The sequence below is a fragment of the Amblyomma americanum genome, chromosome 10 (genome assembly GCF_052857255.1).
Source record: "Amblyomma americanum isolate KBUSLIRL-KWMA chromosome 10, ASM5285725v1, whole genome shotgun sequence".
Classification (NCBI taxonomy): domain Eukaryota; kingdom Metazoa; phylum Arthropoda; class Arachnida; order Ixodida; family Ixodidae; genus Amblyomma; species Amblyomma americanum.
The window spans coordinates 56642364-56663020 of record NC_135506.1 but is presented as its reverse complement, the minus strand read 5'-3'; the positions used below and the strand labels follow the sequence as shown (position 1 = coordinate 56663020).

At 45.8% G+C, this 20657-nt stretch overlaps 1 protein-coding gene and 2 non-coding genes across 8 annotated transcripts in view; 2 read left to right on the top strand and 1 right to left on the bottom strand.

Annotated features, from left to right (window-relative positions):
• LOC144107008 (putative protein kinase C delta type homolog) overlaps positions 1–20657 on the bottom strand; it is a 387210-nt gene that overhangs the window by 9685 nt on the left and 356868 nt on the right. For all 6 annotated transcript variants that reach the window (XM_077639983.1, XM_077639984.1, XM_077639982.1 and 3 more), the window contains one exon: positions 12817–13005. In XM_077639983.1, coding sequence (XP_077496109.1) covers positions 12817–13005 — 189 coding nt within the window. The remainder of the gene's footprint in view (positions 1–12816; positions 13006–20657) is intronic.
• TRNAV-AAC (transfer RNA valine (anticodon AAC)) lies at positions 451–523 on the top strand. The gene has a single exon. It is a non-coding gene; the product is annotated as a tRNA-Val (tRNA).
• Positions 9206–9278, top strand: TRNAV-AAC (transfer RNA valine (anticodon AAC)). The gene has a single exon. It is a non-coding gene; the product is annotated as a tRNA-Val (tRNA).

The window sequence follows — 20657 nt, the reverse complement described above, 5'->3', positions numbered from 1 at the left end:
AAGGCGTAATGCAGCATTAAGGAGGTGTGTGGAAGTACACACGCCAGAACAATTATTGCAGCGGATATAAAAGGCGATCTGAGTCTCGTAAACACAATAATACAAGCAAATATACTCGTTCACGTACATGCGCGTAGCTAAATAAATGCACATGACGTACGCACGAATGCATTTGCACAGCTTATCTAAATACGGCGAAAGTAGCAGTTGTCATCATTTGCATTCGAAGAGAGATAATTCTCAGTGTTTCTATTCATGCCTTGAAGTTTGTTACCAACTTTTTCTACGAACGTATCGAGCGTACCTCGAACAAATTCCAAACACGAAGTTTTCACTAACTTCTGTGCACTGCGATGCATGTCACAGCATCGCGTCATCTATTTTCTCTACCACCTGAAAGTTCCAGCTTCGGCCAACAACCCGCTGTTGCCAAAGCCATGGCCGCAGCACGTGCTTGTGGTGTAGTGGTTATCACATCCGCCTAACACGCGGAAGGTCCCAGGTTCGATCCCTGGCAGGCACAACTTTTGCTTTTTTTTAATGCACATTTTCAGATCATTTATTGAACAAATTCATAATGCACCCCGTTTTTTCTTCACTTTTTTAACGTAGTCCTTTACAGCAGTATGCAATAGTTCAATGTATATCTCGTGGCCTATTAAAATGCTGCGGTGAACATTCTAAGAGATCATTGAGAGGTCACGGTCTGCTGCTATTCTTCACTGTGCTTTTTAATTTTGTGTGCACATGTGTACGTAATTGCATGAGTAGATTTATGTGAGTGGGGCTAATTTCGATTTACCTGGAGTTTTTTTCGTTCACCTCCATTATAATCTGTGCCTCATGGCCTTTGTTTTCTTCGTTGCTTGGTGCTTATTCACTGCATGCACTCGTATAACCTGTATAATATGTCATACATTAATACCCCTGTCACACGGACACAGTAAAGGTACTTTGAACTAATGCTCCATTACTCTAAGGACGAACGCGCGCTGCCACACGGAGGCGCCAAAGGACACCTAGCTCAAAGGAGCTTCGAAACAAGGCAGCTCGAGTTCGTCCTTTGAGGCTTCAAGGGAGTACTCTCTCTCCCAGCTTGTTAACAGCATAAATAAATAGAGAAAAGAAACGTTCAATTTTAATTTTATAAATTCACTTCATAAGATTAGTGGTGTTTTAAAATATAAAATCATTTGTTTTGTGGCAGTCTCACCACGCCATACTCTCGTTCCAGATATACGAGCGTCACGGTAGCCACGGCTCAGCGTGGCCAGCACTGTGATGTTATGCTCTGTACTTGGAAAATCATGTCATTATTGCAGTTAAAATTGCGTTGCTTTAACATAATACGGTTATAAAACTAATTTACTAAAAAAAATGTGACATTTCTGTATTTACATGTACAGTGAGGTTTGCAATTTCAATAACGCTTTTCGCCGATGAGGGCTCTAAAAACTTCTTGCGAAGGTCGTTCCGCGACCGTGTAGCACGGACGAACTCCCTTGAAGTAGTGCTCCTTTGGGAGCGTAAAGGAGCATTAGTTCAAAGTGCCTTTAGCGTGCCCGTGTGACCGGGGTATTAGATAAAAAAAATGCTCGGTTCTAAGGCAGGTAATGAATAATAAATAGATACAGGGTGACTTTTTTAACATTTGCAATTTTTAGTTTAGAACTAAGAGAGATACCGTGATACGCCGGTGATTTTTGTGCGAGTGGATTGCACAGCAATGCGGACATTATGTACACGACAGAGCTAAATAGGTTTGGTTTGGTTTATGGGGGTTTGACGTCCCAAAGCAACTCAGGCTATGAGGGACGCCGTAGTGGAGGGCTCCGGAGATTTCGACCACGTGGGGTTCTTTAACGTGCACTGACATCGCACAGTACACGGGCCTCTAGAATTTCGCCTCCATCGAAATTCAACCACCGCGGACAGAGCTAAATAATCAGACGATTAATTCTAACTAAAATTACCTATTCAAATTTTAATTTATGATTTTGGCGGGATTGAAATTGAAGGCTGTCAACATCGCTGGTGAGCCCAATTTTTAAAGTTTCTCAACCGGCAGGGTGGTTGAAATATCGAGCGTCAGAAATACTAGTTTGAAAGCTCGTTGAGTTGGCTTTCCCGCATTAATTATTTATAAAATGACGCCGCTCGCACTTTCTGTATCAAATACAGACGCTGTTTGAGTATTTGATGAAGTAGAAGGAGTTAACTTGATTTCCGCGAGAATAGCGTTCTAAATACGCAGTCTGGGAAAGCCAGGTCAACAAGCTTTCAAATGCATATTTTTGACGGTTCGATATTTCGAACTACACTGCTGATTAGAAAGTATAAAAACTGGGCTAACTTTCTATGTTGACGGCCTCTAATTTCGCAATATAATTTTTACCCTGATATGAAAAATAAAAAGCTGATTAGTCAATTTTAGTTCATTTCTCGTTGAATTTACGAATTCTATCAGGTACAGTAATGTACTTAACATAGTGTTTCAATAATAATAATAATTGGTTTTTGGGGAAAGGAAATGGCGCAGTATCTGTCTCATATATCTTTGGACACCTGAACCGCGCCGTAAGGGAAGCGATAAAGGAGGGAGTGAAAGAAGAAAGGAAGAATAGGTGCCGTAGTGGAGGGCTCCGGAATAATTTCGACCACCTGGGGATCTTTAACGTGCACTGACATCGCACAGCACACGGGCGCCTTAGCGTTTTTCCTCCATAAAAACGCAGCCGCCGCGGTCGGGTTCGAACCCGGGAACTCCGGATCAGTAGTCGAGCGCCCTAACCACTGAGCCAACGTTTACAAATTTTTGCTTTAAAAAGTGCGCGAGATAGGTCGATGCGGTTTGAGCAGGTGTCATTACGTCCGCCTGGCTGCACAATACACCTCCACAAACCGCACGGAAGTATCTCCCGCAGTGCTTAAAGTAAAAACATGTGAACGTTAAACAAAATCACGGTATATGCAGTAAGTGCAGCAACGACGAGGACGACAATGTTGATAAAAGAAACAGCAATGTGGTCCAGAAACAACACGATGTTTCAAAGCTCCACTCTTCCTGCTGGGTTCAGGTAAAATCTGGCCAGGAAATCATTAGAAAATAATCTGGGGGAAAACTTGGGAGGGAGCTAGGGATAAACTTTGACAATATGCTTCGCAGAAAGAAACAGACAAGACATTTTGCTGAGGCAAAAAGTAGCAACGAAGGATAGGCTTGGGGAATGTTACGGAGAAACAAAGCCTAAAACACACAGACAGCTATCATGCCTTTTTCCCTTTGTGTCAAAGTCACGCACGCGAACGCGTGAAATATCCGGATGGAACTTTCCCCGTTATCCGATTATAGCGTGGCGGACCGCGTTCACCTCATTGGAGACAGGAGAGCCTGGCAGCGGAAAAGCGTGTCAAACCAATCGTACCAGCAGCGCTGTTTGTGCCGATTACAGAAACTAGCCTTGCGGAAAACGGGTGCTCTGCTCTTCCCTGCGTACGGGCGAAACGCTTCTCCGATGTTTCCGAGAAGTGCTGCAATATATTAAAAAGAACACTTTGGTCAGATATGATGCTCTAATGAGGAGTGAGATGGTATGTGCTGAAGCGCCAGCTCAAGATGCTATAGTCATCGAGATGGTGAGTATCACCGTGGTGCATATGTTCACTCCATTGCAATAGTTATTTGCAGCACTACCAATGCTGCGATGAGTGTTAAGGCAACGTTCTGACGCTGCAGAATATAGCGCCTGTATAAAATGGGCATATGGGATAGCGTACGCTAAACAAATAGCGTGCTTCGTACAGTGCACGTGCCCAAGGCTATTTCAAATCGAACCTACCATATGCTCGCGTTACTAACGCTATTTCTCGAGTTTAGCGTGGGCGGCTCTTGCGTACGCTGCAAAGTATGGCTTCCAAATCGCGGGGCCCTTCAGTGCAAGGCGCCTCGCTTCAGACTGGATTCGTCGCCGTTGCTGGCATTTTCAGTAGATTCACTGGCTACAAATGGCGCACCGAGCTTTCGCTTCGTTTCATCTCGCCTATAACAAAACGCACGAGCGATAAATGTGCATAATTTTTTACTTAGAGTGGCGCTTCTGAGCCTGAACAAGAGCGTCGGTTTGTTGATAAAAGTGGTTCCCGTTCCAACAACCAGATGGCGCCGCTAGGCTGAGTTTTAATAGTTTATTTTTCTGTTTTCTTTTCTTGTTTTCTTACTCGGGATAGGACACAAATGTTGTGCCCACCCGCTACAAAGCGTTTTGCCGCACTATCATTATCATCATGATTTAAAAAATGCCGAGCATGGTGGCAACTGCCTCCACCCGGCTTCAAAAGGGATGCTCTAACTTCCATTTATCCATCGCTATCGTTTCGCCTTCCTTTTCCAGCCGTTCGCGTACGCTGAACCTGAGCTAAATGTCCGAACGTGACAAATGGCGTGACATCCTGCACTTTTTTTTTTTTGCGTTTAGCGTGCCTAAGTGTGAAGGCGCTTATGATACGTAGGCAGCGTTGATTTACGATCTTTTCTAACCATATCTATGTACGCCGCCAGCAGACGACGAGGAGAGGATGAACACGTTTAACCCGCTCTCCTGACTGACTGAGGAGGTCTCTACATTTCATAGTGCTGAACGGAACATATGAGATGGCATATAGAGCTAGGGTGATAGAAGGCATTAAGCCTCACCCGCGCAACCCGAGTATTACGTGCTAGTCGCCAAGGCATGCAGAACAGTATGGTGCCCGTGAAATACGATCGTTTGCACTGCTGGCACGCAAGTGATAAGTGGATTCAGCCGAAGCGAGAAAAAAAAAGGGGGGGGGGGGGGATGACTAAGAGCTGGAATCAGGTCTGCGGTCAAAAGTGAATATAATGTTGTGAACCTTTGTGAATGACACCTGTACTGTGAGAAGCAGCTGACCGACACATGCGGTACATATACGCGACAGCGTAAGGGCGCCGTGCAGCAGAGAAGCCGGTGTCGGCGTTGCCGGCGGCATAAAGGAAAAGTCCAAACGTGGCTGTTACGTTCGTACGACTTTGTTAAAACCAGGCTCTGTATGTTTGCCACGTTGCATTTTACATAACTGCGATTGTGAATGTGAAAGGAGAAACAGTTTCCTTGTCTGCGTGGGCAAGAGGAACAGCTGTAAAGACCGCTATTATTCATATGTTGCGGTGGTGGTCGTAGTGGTTTATGTAAAAAAAGAAAAAAAAAGTGAAGGAAAAGAATGTTTCCGGCCGCGGCAGTTGCTATCTAGTATCTTAAGCACTTCAGCTGCAGCCGGCGGATAATAATAATAATAATAATAATAATAATAATAATAATAATAATAATAATAATAATAATAATAATAATAATAATAATACTTGGTTTTTTGGGGAACGTAAATGGCTCAGTATCTGTCTCATATATCGCTGGACACCTGAACCGCGCCGTAAGGGAAGGGTAAAGGAGGGAGTGAAAGAAGAAAGGAAGAGAGAGGTGCCGTAGTGGAGGGCTCCGGAATAATTTCGACCACCTGGGGATCTTTAACGTGCACTGACATCGCACAGCACACGGGCGCCTTAGCGTTTTTCCTCCATAAAAACGCAGCCGCCGCGGTCGGGTTCGAACCCGGGAACTCCTGATCAGTAGTCGAGCGCCCTAACCACTCAGGCACCGCGGCGGGTTCAGCCGGCGGAGGTGAAAGAGAAAAAGAGAGGATAGCCAAGAGAAATATAGAGGGGAGCTAGCAAGAAAGGACGCGAAGATTCACTACAGCGAAGGAATAGAAAGATACGGCTACGGCCGATGACCGGCTGTTGTCGAAGCCTCCAGTGCAGCACGTGCTTGTGGTGTAGTGGTTATCACATCCACCACGCGGAAGGTCCCAGGTTCGATCCCTGGCAGGCACAGTATTTTTTTTTTCGGTGTGGTGTGTTTGGGGGGTGGGGCGATTTTACGTGGCGTGCTGTACAGATTCATCCCCCCTACCCCCTTTTTTCACCCTCCTTTTATTAGACCAGTCGTTTTGAGTAGTACGCAACACTTGAACCGTATATCACGTGGCTTATTAGGATACTGTGGTAAGCATTCGCACAGATAATTAGAGGTCACGGTCTGTTGCTATTATGCTTCACTGTGCTTTTTTAATTTTGTGGACAGATGTGTACGTAACTACATGAGCAGACCTGTCGTCAGTGCTATTTTGTCTGCGTTGTAGCGTTGCGCATGTAAAAATTCATTAGTATTTTCTTTGTCTTACTCTTGCTTTATGCTTATTTAGTGCATGCCCTCTTTTAGTTGGATAATTTGTAACACTTAAACATACATAAGTACACGCTTCTGATGCAAGGAACGAATAGTAAGAACATATATGCACGACTACATCAACGGAGAGGACGGAAATAGTCATTGAAGCATCAACAATGGTGTCCAGAAATGGCCCGCTGTTGCAAAGCTGCGCTGTTCCTCTGGCGTTCAGGCAAAACCCGGCCACGAATTAAAGCGCATCAATGAATAACACGGGCGAAAACGGGGGCGTTAAGTTTGTTAATACGCTTCCCATAAAGAAACAGATAACCTTTTTTTTTTTTTCGCTGAGGCAAAAAATACCAACGTGGTATGGGTTTGGGCACTGTTGCGGCGAAACGTGCTAAAGGACACAAAGAGCCCGAATTCTTGCCTGTTGCCTTTTTTATGCAGGATACGCACGCGAACGCGTGAAATCTGCGGCTGGAACTTTCCCCGTTATCCGCTTAGCCTGGCGCGCCGCGTTCACCGAGTTGGAAACAGGCCAGCCTGGCCACGGAAAAGCGTGTCACACCAACCGAACCAGCAGCGCCATTTGTATCGAATACAAGAACTGGCTTTGCGGAACAAACCGTGGTACGGGCTTAAAGTAGTTAAACCGAGACGACGCGCGATAGCAGGTGTTCATTGTTCAATTGGAGGGGACACCTAAGCTGCGCCTTAAGAGTATGGCGCGAAAGTTTATAGTGGGTTAATGCCCATATGTGCAGAATTGGTCGTTATCCGCTTAACATTCATAGACCGCGGCTGCTCCTCATCACACAGCAGATGAATTTTCTGCATGGTTTTACCAATCGAACAGGGTTCGTACCCGACCGCGGCGGCTGCGTTTTTATGGAGGCAAAACGCTTAGGCGCCCGTGTGCTGTGCGATGTCAGTGCACGCTAAAAGATCCTCAGGTGGTCGAAATTATTCCGGAGCTCTCCACTACGGCACCTCTTTCTTCATTTCTTCTTTCACTCCCTCCTTTATCCCTTCCCTTACGGCGCGGTTCAGGTGTCCGCCGATATATGAGACAGATACTACGCCATTTCCATTCTCCAAAAACCAATTATTATTATTATTTTTAATGCCAATCGAAATATTTGTGAAAGAATTTTAGCGGTGCCAATCAGTGAGGATTGGTGTGCATAATGTGCTGTACTTCTTACGAGTGACTTGTTGCCAGCTGGTACTTTTATTGTGAAGTCAACGCGCCATCTTGTCCCTCATGAATTTGTTGTCGTCGGACACTAACAGCATTTAGTGGACGCGTGTACACTATACACATTGCTGTCGTTATCTAGCTTTATCAAGTAATTCTTGCGGTGTGCATGCATACGCTCGATGGGGACGCTGTTTAGAAAGGCCCAGCGTGCGACAGTGGGCACTAAGGCCGATCAATGTATGTACGTGCTTTTGTAATGAGAGAAGGAATCCGTGCACTATGAAAGGAAACATAAAAGTGCCTGGCGCTGCTAGCCATGCGCGTACCTTTGGCAACCGCCGTCGCAGGCGTGTGTCGTCTGGTCGGTAATGCAGGGCGGCAGTACACGCAGTAGCGTTCAATCGAAGCGTACTGTGTTTTGCGAACCGTGGTGCCTGATATTTTAGGGAGTCCCTTGTGCTTATGACCAGCTTGTGACCGACACGCAGTGTCAGGCTTTCCCAAGTAGCCTTTCATATTCCCCACAGCTGACGCCTGCTGACGCGTGCACAAAATTCGCGCTAACACTAACGTGGTATGGTAGTTGGCTGTTATATATAAATTTATAAGCATCGTTATTTGATACATAATGTTGATACTTCAGATAGCGGTTACAAAGGACACAGTGTTGGGTTCATGCATTATGCGAAGAGTCGCCTGCGATTAAACTGTGACTTTCGGCTACTGATCCGGAGTACCCTGGTTCGAACCCGACCGCGGCGGTCGCGTTTTGATGGAGGCGAAACACAAAGGCACCCGTGTGCTGTGCGATGTCAGCGCACGTTAAACAACACCAGGTGGTCGAAATTTCCGGAGCCTTTCGCTACGGCGTCCCTCATAGCCTGAGTCGCTTTGGGACATTAAACCCCATAAACCATACCATACCTTCCCTTACGGCGCGGTTCACGTGTCCGCCGAGATGCGAGACAGATACTGCGCCATTTCCTTTCCCCAAAAACCACTTTTCATTTTTTTTTCATTTTTCCGTCCACTCCAGTACACAGGCCTCCGCATATCATTCCAATTTACTCTGCCCTATGCCAGCTGCGGCTATCTTATCGCCCCAAACCTCGGGATCTCATCCGCCCGCCTGACTTTCTGCCGCCTCTGCTACACTTGCCTTCTCTTGGAATCCACTCCGTTACCCTAACGGCCCATGGTTGTATTGCCTTCGCATTGCGTGCCCTGGCCGTGCCCATTTCTTGTGATTTACACTAGGATATCACGAACTCGCGTTTGTTCCCTGACCCATTTCACGACCCACACACCAGAACAAAGATTACACCATACTTAAAAAGCGTTCTGAGTCTCATACAGACGCAAATAATTACACACGTAATTAAACACGTGCGCTTTCACATTGTAGGCTAACCAAATAGTCTGTATTAAATTAAACAGGTTAGTTAGCTAAACGAATAGAGAACTGCTCTTGAATACAGCGACGATCGCGTTGTTGCTATCTGTTGTATTAGAAGATAAAGAATTCGCAAAGTACGTGTTGTCTTCATCAGTCTAACAACCGCACAGCGTGGCCTGCATGTCACAACTCCCGTTCATTTACTTCCGTTGCCACGTGGAACGAGCGAGGGAGCCATTCGTACGTTCCTTTTGCGCGAAAAGCACTCCTCGCTTATCGCATATCACCAGCTAACCGGGCGCGGAGAAAGATAGGGCTACAGCTGATGACCCACTATTGCAGCAACAGTCCGTACAGCCCGTGCTTGTGGTGTAGTGGTTATCACATCCGCCTAACACGCGGAAGGTCCCAGGTTCGATCCCTGGCAGGCACAGTATTTTTTTTTTGCACGATTTCAAGCTATGTATTGCACAAATTAATATCATGTGCATTTTTCTTCCTTTTCCTTTTCATTAGACCAGCCCCTATAAAGTAGTACGCAACGTTCCTACCGTATATTCCTTTGGCTTATTAGAATGCCGTGGTAAACATTCCCGCAGACCACTGAGAGTTCACTGTATGTTGTTATTAGATCATTGTTTTTGGCTTTAGCATGTCAGCGGACCTAACGGAAGTTATGTTAGCGTGCCGCAGTCAACTTGCCTCCAAAGAGAGTTTTATTTCAGCGTTCCGAAAACACCAAACGCGATCTGCTTTAAATGGTCACCCTGCTACTTGTTTGCGAGAATATTAAATATCAGAATATCTTACAACCATGTATCACTGTAACGTTTATTTCCACCATCAAAATCCTCATTCAGTGCCACGACGATTAAAATTGTTTGAAATAAGAAACGTAAACAAAGTGGCGCGCCAACTCATTATGGAGAGGCTAAGTAAAAACCACTCGCAAAAGAATATTTTTATTAGATGATATGTAATGCTCGAAATATTTTTTTTTTGAAATATTTTTGAAAATTTATAATAATGTTCCGTGCTAAATTACCAAGATACATAAAAGACCGTGACATAGCTGGAAACTCATTCCTGTTACATTCCGAGCAGTTACGTTCCGTGCTGCTGCAGACGGCTACAGCGCAGCTAGAGGCCCCATTAGGCCTAGGGCTGCCTCAATTAGGGTGGCTACCTGAATCGAGAGTGTGAGCAGCGGCGCTACCGAGAGAGGGCGCTCGCTGGTGTGACGTCACGCTAGGAGGATAAATGGGGCTACAGCTCGGCTCCTCGCAGTGGTCGGCGCGTTGCCTTGCGCTATGTCGGATGATGTATAGCCATAAGTTTAACAAAGGGCAACCATGTCCACATTATCAGCCGAACCAAGGCGCAGCCAAGGGTATTGCTTTCGCAATCTTCCAGGCTTAACCAAGCTAAGCCTTCAGCCAATTTTTTATATTTGTGTACACATGTGCGCATCATTACATGAGTAGACCTGTGTGGGCGGTTTTTATTTTGGTTTTCCTAGTGTTTTTCTCGTTCACCCGGAAACTAGATTAACAGAATTAACCCTGAGCTCTCCACTGCACTCTGCGCCTTGTGGCCGGCAACGTACGTACGGCTTTGCGTATAAAAATTCATTGGTTATTTTTCTTTCCTTTTTGTGCTTGGTACCTATTCACTGCATGCACTTATATAGCTTGTATAATTAATCACACATTAGCATACACATGGCGCGCGTACGGCAGGGAACAAATAATAAAAACATATATGCAACAACTTCATCCACGATGAGGACGATGATGTTAATAAAAGCGTCGACAATGCGGTCCAGAAATAGGCCGCTCTTACAAATCCATGCCTCTTCTCCGATGTTCAGCCAAAATCCGACCGTAAAATAGGATTTAATAAAAAATCTTGGAAAAAGGGGGAGGGTAGGTTAGTTCGCTAACACGTTTCGCATTAAGATAGAGACGTAGTATTTTTGCTCAGGCAACGAAGTGCCAACGCATTATGTTCTTCATGACTATTCAAGGGGAAGTTTAAGAAAGCGTGTTCGTACTTTTTCTAACAGTACTCTTTATAAGGCATCTTACTTTTTGTATGTTTCCTTTTGTGCGAAGGACATGCACGCGTACGCGTGAAATCTCCGGCTGGAGCTTTGCCCGTCATCCGCTTAGCGCCACACATCGCGCTACGCGACAACGTGAACTACAGCTCCAAAAGAAAGAACAGCCAGCATGACAGCGGAGCAGCGTGTGAAGACAACTGAACCGCGGCAGCGGGATTTGTAACGATTACAGGACACTATTACAGAAAACGTTCCGGCCGTATGCAGTCAGGCGCGTAGAACCAGTTTTCCGCATGGATAGCTATGTGGAAAACAGGTTCTGCACGCTTGCCGGTTTTACGGCCAGAACACTTCTTTGATGCTTCGGGGTCTCGATAAAGCGAAAAAGAGGCCTTACTCACTCGCGTTCTACTCAAGAGTGAGCTGGACTGCGCTGAAGTGTCAGCTCAAGGTTCTAGTTGGAGAAACACGCAGAACTGTGCATTACAACTGGTGGCTTTTCCAGCACACAAGAGAAATAGTGCATTCAGCCCGAAGGTATGAAGCAAAACAGGAGAGGAGTTGGAAGCGCTTCAATGATGAAAACTGAATATTCGGACCATTTGTGAAAGACAGCGGGGTACCGTATATAGGTAATAGACTGCGCTTCTTACCACGGCATGTACACTTCAGAAGAGGTCAATTGGCGAGTAGGACGCAGGGCATAAAAAGCGAAATCTTCGCCTATAGCCGGACCCGCCGCGTTGGCTCAGTGATTAGAGCGCTCGGCTACTGATCCGGAGCACCCGGGTTCGAACCCGACCGCGGCGGCCGCGTTTCGATGCAGGCGAAATGCTAAGGCGCCCGTGTGCTGTGCGATGCCAGTGCACGTTGAAGATCCCCAGTTGGTAGAAATTATTGCGGAGCCCTCCATTACGGCACCTCTTTCCTCCTTTCTTCTCACAGTCTATTCTTTATGCTTTTCATTGCAGCGCGGTTCAGGTGTCCGCCGAGATGTGAGATAGATATTGCGCCATCTCCTTTCCCCCCAAACCAATTTTCATTTAATTTTTTTCCTACAGGCGGCAGGAAACTTGGCTTTGCTCCATTGAACTGTAATTTCGCAAAGCATTTTTTGCCGCGAATTATCTCAGCGTTCCGTGTAGGATATACGGGAATGACGGTTACTGGCGGGCGACAGTGCTGCCGGAGTCTGGAATATTCACTGTCTAGAAGAAAAAAGTGTCCATGTAGAAGGCCGGCTGGCGAGTGCATTTTACAGTTTGCACTCAGGCTGGTAGAGGTGATGATGATGAGGCCATGTTTGTGAAAAACAACGAGTCAATGACAGCGTTATAGAAGGCAGCAAAACCAGCGTTATGTCTGAAAATCGCTTATATTCATTTTCCTTTTCTATTTATTTATCCAGTTACCCACAGCTCCAGACATTACGGTGGGAACGGGTAAACAAAAAAAGACAATACTGATAAGGCACGCAGTGCCAGCCATCATCATCATCATCAGCCTGACACTGCAGGGCAAATTCATCTCCCATGTCTCTCCAATTAACCCGGTCCTTTGCCAGCTTCGCCCACCCTATGCCTGCACACTTCTTGATCTCATCCTCCCACCTAACTTTCTGCCGATTGAGGGTCACTTGCGACTGCTTGCGACGCAGGAGTGCCTTGAACTCGGCCTCACACAGTGTTGGGATTTGAAGGCGCCGGATCCTTTTCCAAGCCATTGCACCCTGAGAAGCCGAGCACCACCCCGGGGAATGGATCGTACCCATTTTGAGGGAACCGGTGGGTAACCGGCCGGCAGCGGGAGTCGAACCCACCACCTCCCGTAGCCGAGGCGGGTGCCGCCACAGTTCCGCCGCAAATGACGGGCCAGCGACCGCGGAGGAAACGAAAAGGGTGGTGCTTACCAGGACAAGTAGCGACTTGGCTTCTCGGCTGAGGAACCTCGGGTAGTAGGCCTCCTCGTTGCAGACGGACCAGAAGAGCTCATCCTCATCCGTGCCGTTGAAGGGCGACTGGCCGATGAGCATCTCGTAAGTGAGGATGCCGAAGGACCACCAGTCTACCGACTGGTTGTAGTGCTGGCCCTTGATGATCTGCGGCGCAGTGCGGGACAGTCATATATCAACGGACGAATCGCGCCACAGGACTCGTGGAGATCGGTTGCGCGAGCAGGCTTTTATTTTGCTCAGGTGAAGAAAAGAGATGCATGCAGCTTGGGCCATATATGGCGGTGCCAGTGATATATAATTAAACCACGTGGTCCAAACAGTAAACTGTTCTAGCTGGCAGAAACGTTGAATACTTACTGGACCGGTATGATGTGCCCGATATTATGGAGGTAGGAAAAACACGCACTTCTCTATCTTGATGGCCTCTTATTAACAAGTATTCACAAATGGATACAAGGGTAAAATGAAATAAACCTTGATGTTCTACCTGATCGCTGATCAAAAACCGCTGTATATTTTCTAATCTCCTTGCTTCCTGAAATCTGCTTACGAATGAAAAGCGCTAAGCAGCAAAAAGTTGTCAAATTGGAATGTCTGCTTGACATCAGTTACAAGTGTTCTATGTCGAAAAAAAAAGAATTTCAGTGAGGAGCTTCGAGCTATGCTTCATTACAACATTCTGAACTGCACGCATGGCTTTGCAGAAGCCGCCTTCAAAGATTAGCGCCATTTATGGTGGAGGCAGGGTGCTTGGTGATATATGTCACTGTTCACTTTGCTTCGACTTCTCTTTTTTTTTTCAAAAATTAAATAGGAGAAACTAGTTAAGAACACTCCAAGCCCAGCGGTTAGCTTAAAAAGCTGATGTTCTACAATTCAAAGTAGCACTGCCTGACTTTGCTTTGGAGCATGTTCGCTGAGGGGCAAAACAGGCTTAGAACTATTGTCAACTGCACGCATGGCGCAGGCGCAAGTTTCCCCTAAAACTAATTCTCTTATGTTACTTGACATTCAGGCACTTTGACCGACACCTTTATATCCGGCCTGTTAGAAAAGTGGTCCTGCGTACGCTCAAGTCTCGAGTTTTGTTGCCTGCTTGTCTCAAACGCTTTACAGCTGAGAATTAAAAAAAATATCTCACATTTAGGAAACATGTACGAAAGGAAACCGGATTTGCAGATGTGTACTATACAAGAACTACTCGAGTAGTTTAACTCTTCGAAACATGGTCTTTATAGTGCAATGCCAGTGAAGTGTGTCTGCAGTTTCACTTCCTATGCCGCATTTCTTGCCTTCTCTTATATGGTAGCAAAGGCTTTTCTTGAAAACACTGGCAGCAGTCCCCCGCAAGTATCCACAAGGTACAAAATCTTCGCACTCACAATACATTCTTTGGCTTCGGGAATACTGGCCAAAATTTTCATTACTGCTAATAGCTTTTCGATGGGAATAGCTGTACGTTTGCTATGACTAGCGTGGTCGCCATCTCTTCAGTGCTCATTTAAGATGCGCCAGAACAATGACCGCGCACGCATGTAGCGATTTGTGCGCTTATTTTTTTATTATAAATAGTCGCATTTCAGTGTATTTGCACTTGTTGCAGCCTTTCGCGCTTTCTGACGAGGTCACTCTGCCAAAAAACGCATTCTGCTTTATACAGAACACAAGCATTGAACAATGTGACATCAAGGGGCCAGTGAACAAGCTGTCTGCATAAAGCATGCATGTTACTGCGCGCACGCGCACTCACACACACAAATATAGCTCACTCTTCATTCGCACAAATAAGCATGCAACCAAATATAGTCGAATGCTCGTGCAGCACGAAGTGAAAATGCATGCTTCTCAAGGAAAGTAATAAAGTAGAGAAACTGCAGCGCAGTCGGGATATTACTTTTGATGTCGGAACCACATTTCACATCTAAGAGGACGCTACCCCGTTCCAGAATAATAAGGCTTCCAGGAAATGAAATACGACCTCTTCTAGCTTCTAGCTTTTACTTCCCTTTTATATCGCGTTGTATTACTATTGCTCTACATAGCCCTTTCTCGTCCTTCAACTCATGCAACTTTGGCGGATCCAATTCGGGACCTCTGGTGAGCACAAAGCGCACACTGAGCAGCTCTGACCGTGAAGTGATGTGCGTTTAAAACATGCCTTTTAAGGGAACCGAGGAAGCAGCCCGTGTTTCCGCTGCGTCGTAGCTCCAATTTGCGTTTAAATGGGACTAACAGCATAAATTGTGGATGGCTTGTTTTTGTGTGTCCGATGCGTTTCCTGCCTCAGCGGCACGGCTATAGTGCGCTGACCGCTTTGGAGACCGTTTCCTATAATGAAGTGCCAGCCACATCGCTCATTTTCCAATGTGGCCCCTTTGGTTGCTTCTGTTGGTTTGTTCGTCGAGATGTGGCGCCACTGATGGGCAGCAGTGACGTCATTGCGCGACCCACTTGCACGACTGACGAATGTTCACCTGCAGAGCGCCGTATCGCGATGAAAGGTACAAAAAATCCCTGCTTTTTAAAATGGTTTCGGCTTTCCTAAAGCATTCGATGGGAGACGTTATGTCCTTCTATTTTCTCCCTCTTAATCTTTCCTTCTCCCTATCTTCTTCTTTCTGTTAGCTTGGCTTTTGTCGTCTTTCTCTTTTTATTTTGTCTTTTATTTTTTCTCTTCTTCTTCCTAGACAAAAACCCCCAAAATCCCTGTCAAAAATACGACAGAATATTTTGTAGTTTTCTCGTAATGAAAAATTTTTCTGTTGTTTTGCGGAACTTTTCTATAGCAGTGCTGTTTTTTTCTGCAGTAATTTTATGTAGTCTACAGTTCTGTAGAACTTTTCCGTACTAAGTGCACAGAATTCTGTTGTTAGTACAAAAATTTCTGTTGTTACAGGTTTTTGATAAAAGACATAACAGAAAATATGTTGTGGCGACAGAAACGCTTCTGTTGTGTTTTTCGACTGGGTTCCGTCTCTTGATGTGGCTTGTATTGGCTCTTGGCTTTCAGACTGCTACTATTATAACTACACATACTACGGACTTCTGTTTCAAGACTACTCAGGATGGGCTCCCATCAACGGCTTTCGCCCTTAAGCCCTAAAGAAGAATCTTAACTCGTCTTTTTACAGCGGGAACCCGATCTATTCTCTCCGAGCATTCTTAGAAACTTCGAATTATTGTCCTGTGCGACCGATTTCCTTCATTTAAATCGGATTAAACGTCCCGGCTCCCGCCTTTTTTTAAAACTGAACGCGGTAGGTAGGCGGAGTCAACCAACGCGTGGAGTGCCTTTGAGCCAGTCCCGTGGCGGCTTCGCTTTCTCTTTTATTTTGTTTTGGGGTTTCTGTGAATAAAAAAAGTTTTAGTCGCAGACAATATAGCCGCATATTAGGCCCACGGAAATAAATATACACGGGGACTCTTTGGTTTACGTATCACTCCGCCGATGGCGGAGCGGCAAGCCGCCACGGGACTGGCTGAAAGGCACTCCATGAGCGTCGGTTGACTCCTCCTACCTTCAGCATTGAGCTTTAAAAAAAGCGGGAGCCGGGACATTTGAACCGATGTAATTTAGGGAAATTGGCTGCACAGGACAATTCGAAGTTTCCAAGAATGCTCGGAACGTGTAGATCGAGTTACAGCGGTAAAAAGCGAGTTCAGATTCCTGTTCAGTGCACCTTTAAGCTGCACACAGCCAAGCTACTTCTTAATGCGAACGACTAAGCGAATAGCTTTCACCGCGACGACGTTCCCGCGGCTGTTTAACTTGAAGGGCACATTGTCCATCAGTTAGCGTACGTTTAGCAGTGTTCTTGGTGAAAAACGCCAGAACTCTCTTCTTCCTGCCTAAACTCAGTGAATATTGTCTGAGTAAAAACAAATAGGCACACAGAGGACACAGACGCAATAAAAAACAAAACAGTGTGTATGCTTAAGTTACCTGAAAAGTTGAATGCGATTGTATTAGATTTCAGATTTCTCGCAGCTTCTGTAGCATCTTGTTTGTGTGTGTTTGCAACCGCTATAGTAGGACTGCTAGCAGCAGTAACAGCTATCCGCTAGGCTGTGACGGTGCCGATCTGCATATATATAACGTTTTTTCCAGATTTTCTGATTTCGGTTCTCTATCTTGGTTGCCTTCTAGACGCGATACGTTATTCACAACAGGGAGGGCAGGTTATGATGACGTCACAAGGTCACGTGACCTATCGTGACCAGTCATCGAATTTTATGGTACCGGGGTTTTGTTGTGACAACTCTAATTCTATCGCATTAAAATTTCTACGTGAATAGTATTTTCTTTCATTGGGCTTAATAATACTGTGAACCCCAAAAAGGGGCTTCAGAAAGAGTGGAAAAGAAAACAGTCAAAGATCAACAATAAAATTAGCGGCGCAAGAACAGACACGTGTTGAAAAATAAAGATGCACAATAGATAACAGAAAAACGCCTCCAAACACACACATGAACCAAACAAAATGCGTCACATCAGAAGCCAAGACAACAGATCTCTTCAATAACAGGAAAATAATCCTACCTCCCTGAGTTAGTGCGACAGAGAAACTTATCTGAATGATGAAAGTATTCACTTAATGATGTGGATAAAACAGCAGAGCCTGGAAGAGGGTTCTAATCTTTGTAGCTTCGTTGAAACTAACTTATTTTAAAAGAATCATTCTATATGACCTGTAATGAGATGAACTTACTATGACGATGCCTTGATGTTTCACTGGTTTTTATCTCAAAATAATCTTATTTGTCTATTTTGAGAAAATTGTTATTTTGAGAAATGAGGAAAAGGGCTTTCAATCTTTGATACTTGGCTCTGGTTTCTACTATCGCTAGTTGAGCTCGTTTAAACAGTTCCGCTGAAGAGCGGTTGCGGCGGTATTTATTGTAGATAAACCTTGCACCAAGTCGCTGTATCCTGTCAATTTTGAGACAGTTGGTTGCGGCGTGAGGATCTCATACTATTTTCGCGTATTCAGCTAATATTCAATTTTTCTTGTCTAACTTTCTTGAAGGAGGCATTTAAGAAAAAAAAAAGAGGGGCGAGGGGGGGGGATTAAGCTGTACTAGCCGATGCGCACAGATACGGGAGGGAAATTAGATTACTTTAACGCTAACTACCTTAGCTGTTCGAAACCGAGGGCAAGGCCTTTCTAATATTTATTAACTCGCATTCTTTTCACGTCTTTCGAGTTGTCTTTCTCTAGAAGTAACTAAATGTGACTGAGCGCCGTCGTTGTTGAAGGGCCCGCCTCCGGATGAGGTGCAGGGCCGTTGTTGGCGCGGGCGAAACAACAAAAGAAGCGCTGCTCGCCATCATCGTTACGGATCACCTGCCTTGGCGAGAAGAGTAACGATTTAACGAGCGCGCCCAGCTGGCCGGATCCTGCGTTCGCAGTCCTCAACGACATCGCAAAGAATAAGGCACGCGACGCGAGGAAGGCTTCCGCGCACCGCGCCTAATGAGCCACCGACGATCACAAAGGCCGACCCGGCCACGTAAAACAGCGCCAGCACAGAAGAAGGCCAACAAAGTGATGACACACCCTTTCCCTCTACAACAAAGCTGAGCGCTCGCGGTGTGTCGTCTAAAAACAGCGCCGTCTGCCACTCTTTCTGCTGAGTGGTTCTGGGCCTACGGGCTTTATTACTTTTTTTATTTTACTACTTTTACTGCGCTTTGAAACCCTGCGGCGTTTTCTAAAAGCACGTTCTTCTTCCGCTTGGCTGGTGGTGTATAGAACATGTTCTCATCCTATTCTTTAAAACTTGTTACTTTTTAGGTGCAACTGTGCTTGTCCCTTTCTTGCGCTCGTACCATCCATAAATGCACTGATTTGTTTGTTCGTTGCTTTGTGGTCCTCTGGAATGCAGTCAGGACGGAGGCTAGAAAACGCCGCGGCTGGACCTTCAGCTGGGTTAAGCACCTCTGAGCCATAACAATACAAAAGACCTAATGAACAGGGCGTCGAACTCATGGCCATCGAGCCCAAACCCCAAATAATTAAGGGAGCTGTTGTCACTGAAACGCCGAACTTTGTCATCAGATAGCATCAAGGTTTGCCGAAAAAAGCTTTTCAGACGTACTGAAGAGTATGGAGTCCTCATACTATCTCTGATGGTGCGGGCTTCCGGACGCGGAGTAACGGTGTTTTCTCTGTGAATCAAGATGATGACGGAAAGTCAATGTGGTTGAGACAAGGGATTGAGCAGAAGACCATTAAAGGACGTGACGAGCAGACAAGGGTAATATGACACGGACATTCGATGCCTATTCGTTGGTGGCTTGGCCTCCGTGCGCCCTCTTGTCGTTCGTGTTACTCACGACAAATAATGCAATAAACTGCTTCTTTGTGTTATTCGCACCATGCACTCCCGATGCTTTAGATGGAAGAGGAGCTACAAATGATGGTACAGGTTAGGTGTACCGGCGTTGCGGACGTGGGCGGGCAAAGTATTTTCAGCATTCCCTTTGTAACCTCAGTTGGTTCGCAGGAGCAAAAGCGTATTCGAGGAAGTTCCGTAGCGGTTTGGTGATCCAAACATTCCCAAAATGTTCCGTGGAAAACAGCACCCAAGTTTTTTTCTTAATGAAAATCAATTATATGGCTCATACTCGCTACGCGGGCGTTTTTTTTTTTCCAGCAAGATACGCATCTATTGCCCACAAAGCTTCATTAAAAAATTTCCTCGCCGCTCGATTCAGAATTGTGACGTTTATGCCGAAAGGACTCCGTGATCGGAGTTTTGAATTGAATAGTGGTGTAGCCCAACCCCAGTGATTCGCTCCCAAAGAAACTGTAGCCACCCACCGCAGTTTACCGGTGACGGCGACACGTGTATCAATTGTTGTTTATTTTGATAGCATATAAAAGCTCCCTTTTCAATGAAAGTACTCTTTATTACAACGCAGTATTTTACCGGCACGGACCGAATTAAAATTCTCCTCAGTGTCCCCCCAACGCACTTTTCCATTCTTGCGTGGCCTCACACCGTGCAAAGACTGCGGGCTGTCCGCGCAAATGATTCCACATACTATGACAGAGATCGGCGTATTTGCGCCTGTTGTGAGCTACTGTACAGTCTAAACTGGCTTCAGAAGTAAAAGCAGGCTACAAGAATCCTTAAAATCTTCTCTAAAGATATCACCTTTAAGAGTGTGGCTACAGACGTCTGGGCTATCCCCCCAAGCTTACGAAGCGACAATGCCGCAAGAGAGCGTTCATTCCAAAGCTGCGACGGTTGACATGACTACAGATGACACATTGAAAATAGCACCCGCTCTTCAGCCTATGTTATATTAAAAGCCCATGATTGCCTGGACAACATACTTATCGGCGAATGAGTGAAAGCAGGGTTACGGTTGCAACGCCTTTCTAGTTCTGTTCAAATCAATTCACTTGAACATACTTTGACACCGATTGCGTTTAGCCGACAGAATAACACCTGTACAGTACAGCTCACTTGTCATTGGTTGCGGAATTACTGAGCTAGGATACAGTGGAGGCACTTTGGAAGCGTCATCAGCGAAGTTTTGTAGACGTTGCTCTTGAGACGGAAGCTATAGCACAAAGTGCACGTGTGTACAACAGAGCGCGCCCTTAAACGCATCGCCGGTTCACTCCCCTGTTTTTCTTAGGCATGACGACTGACAGCGACAGCGCATTCGGGGCTTGCGGTCAGCGTAGTCGCACGCCCACGGGGCTACCTTATGTAAACGCCATGTTTTTGGCTGCACGCATGGGATGAGGTGCACTTGTCTTGCGCCTCGAGAGTAAACTACC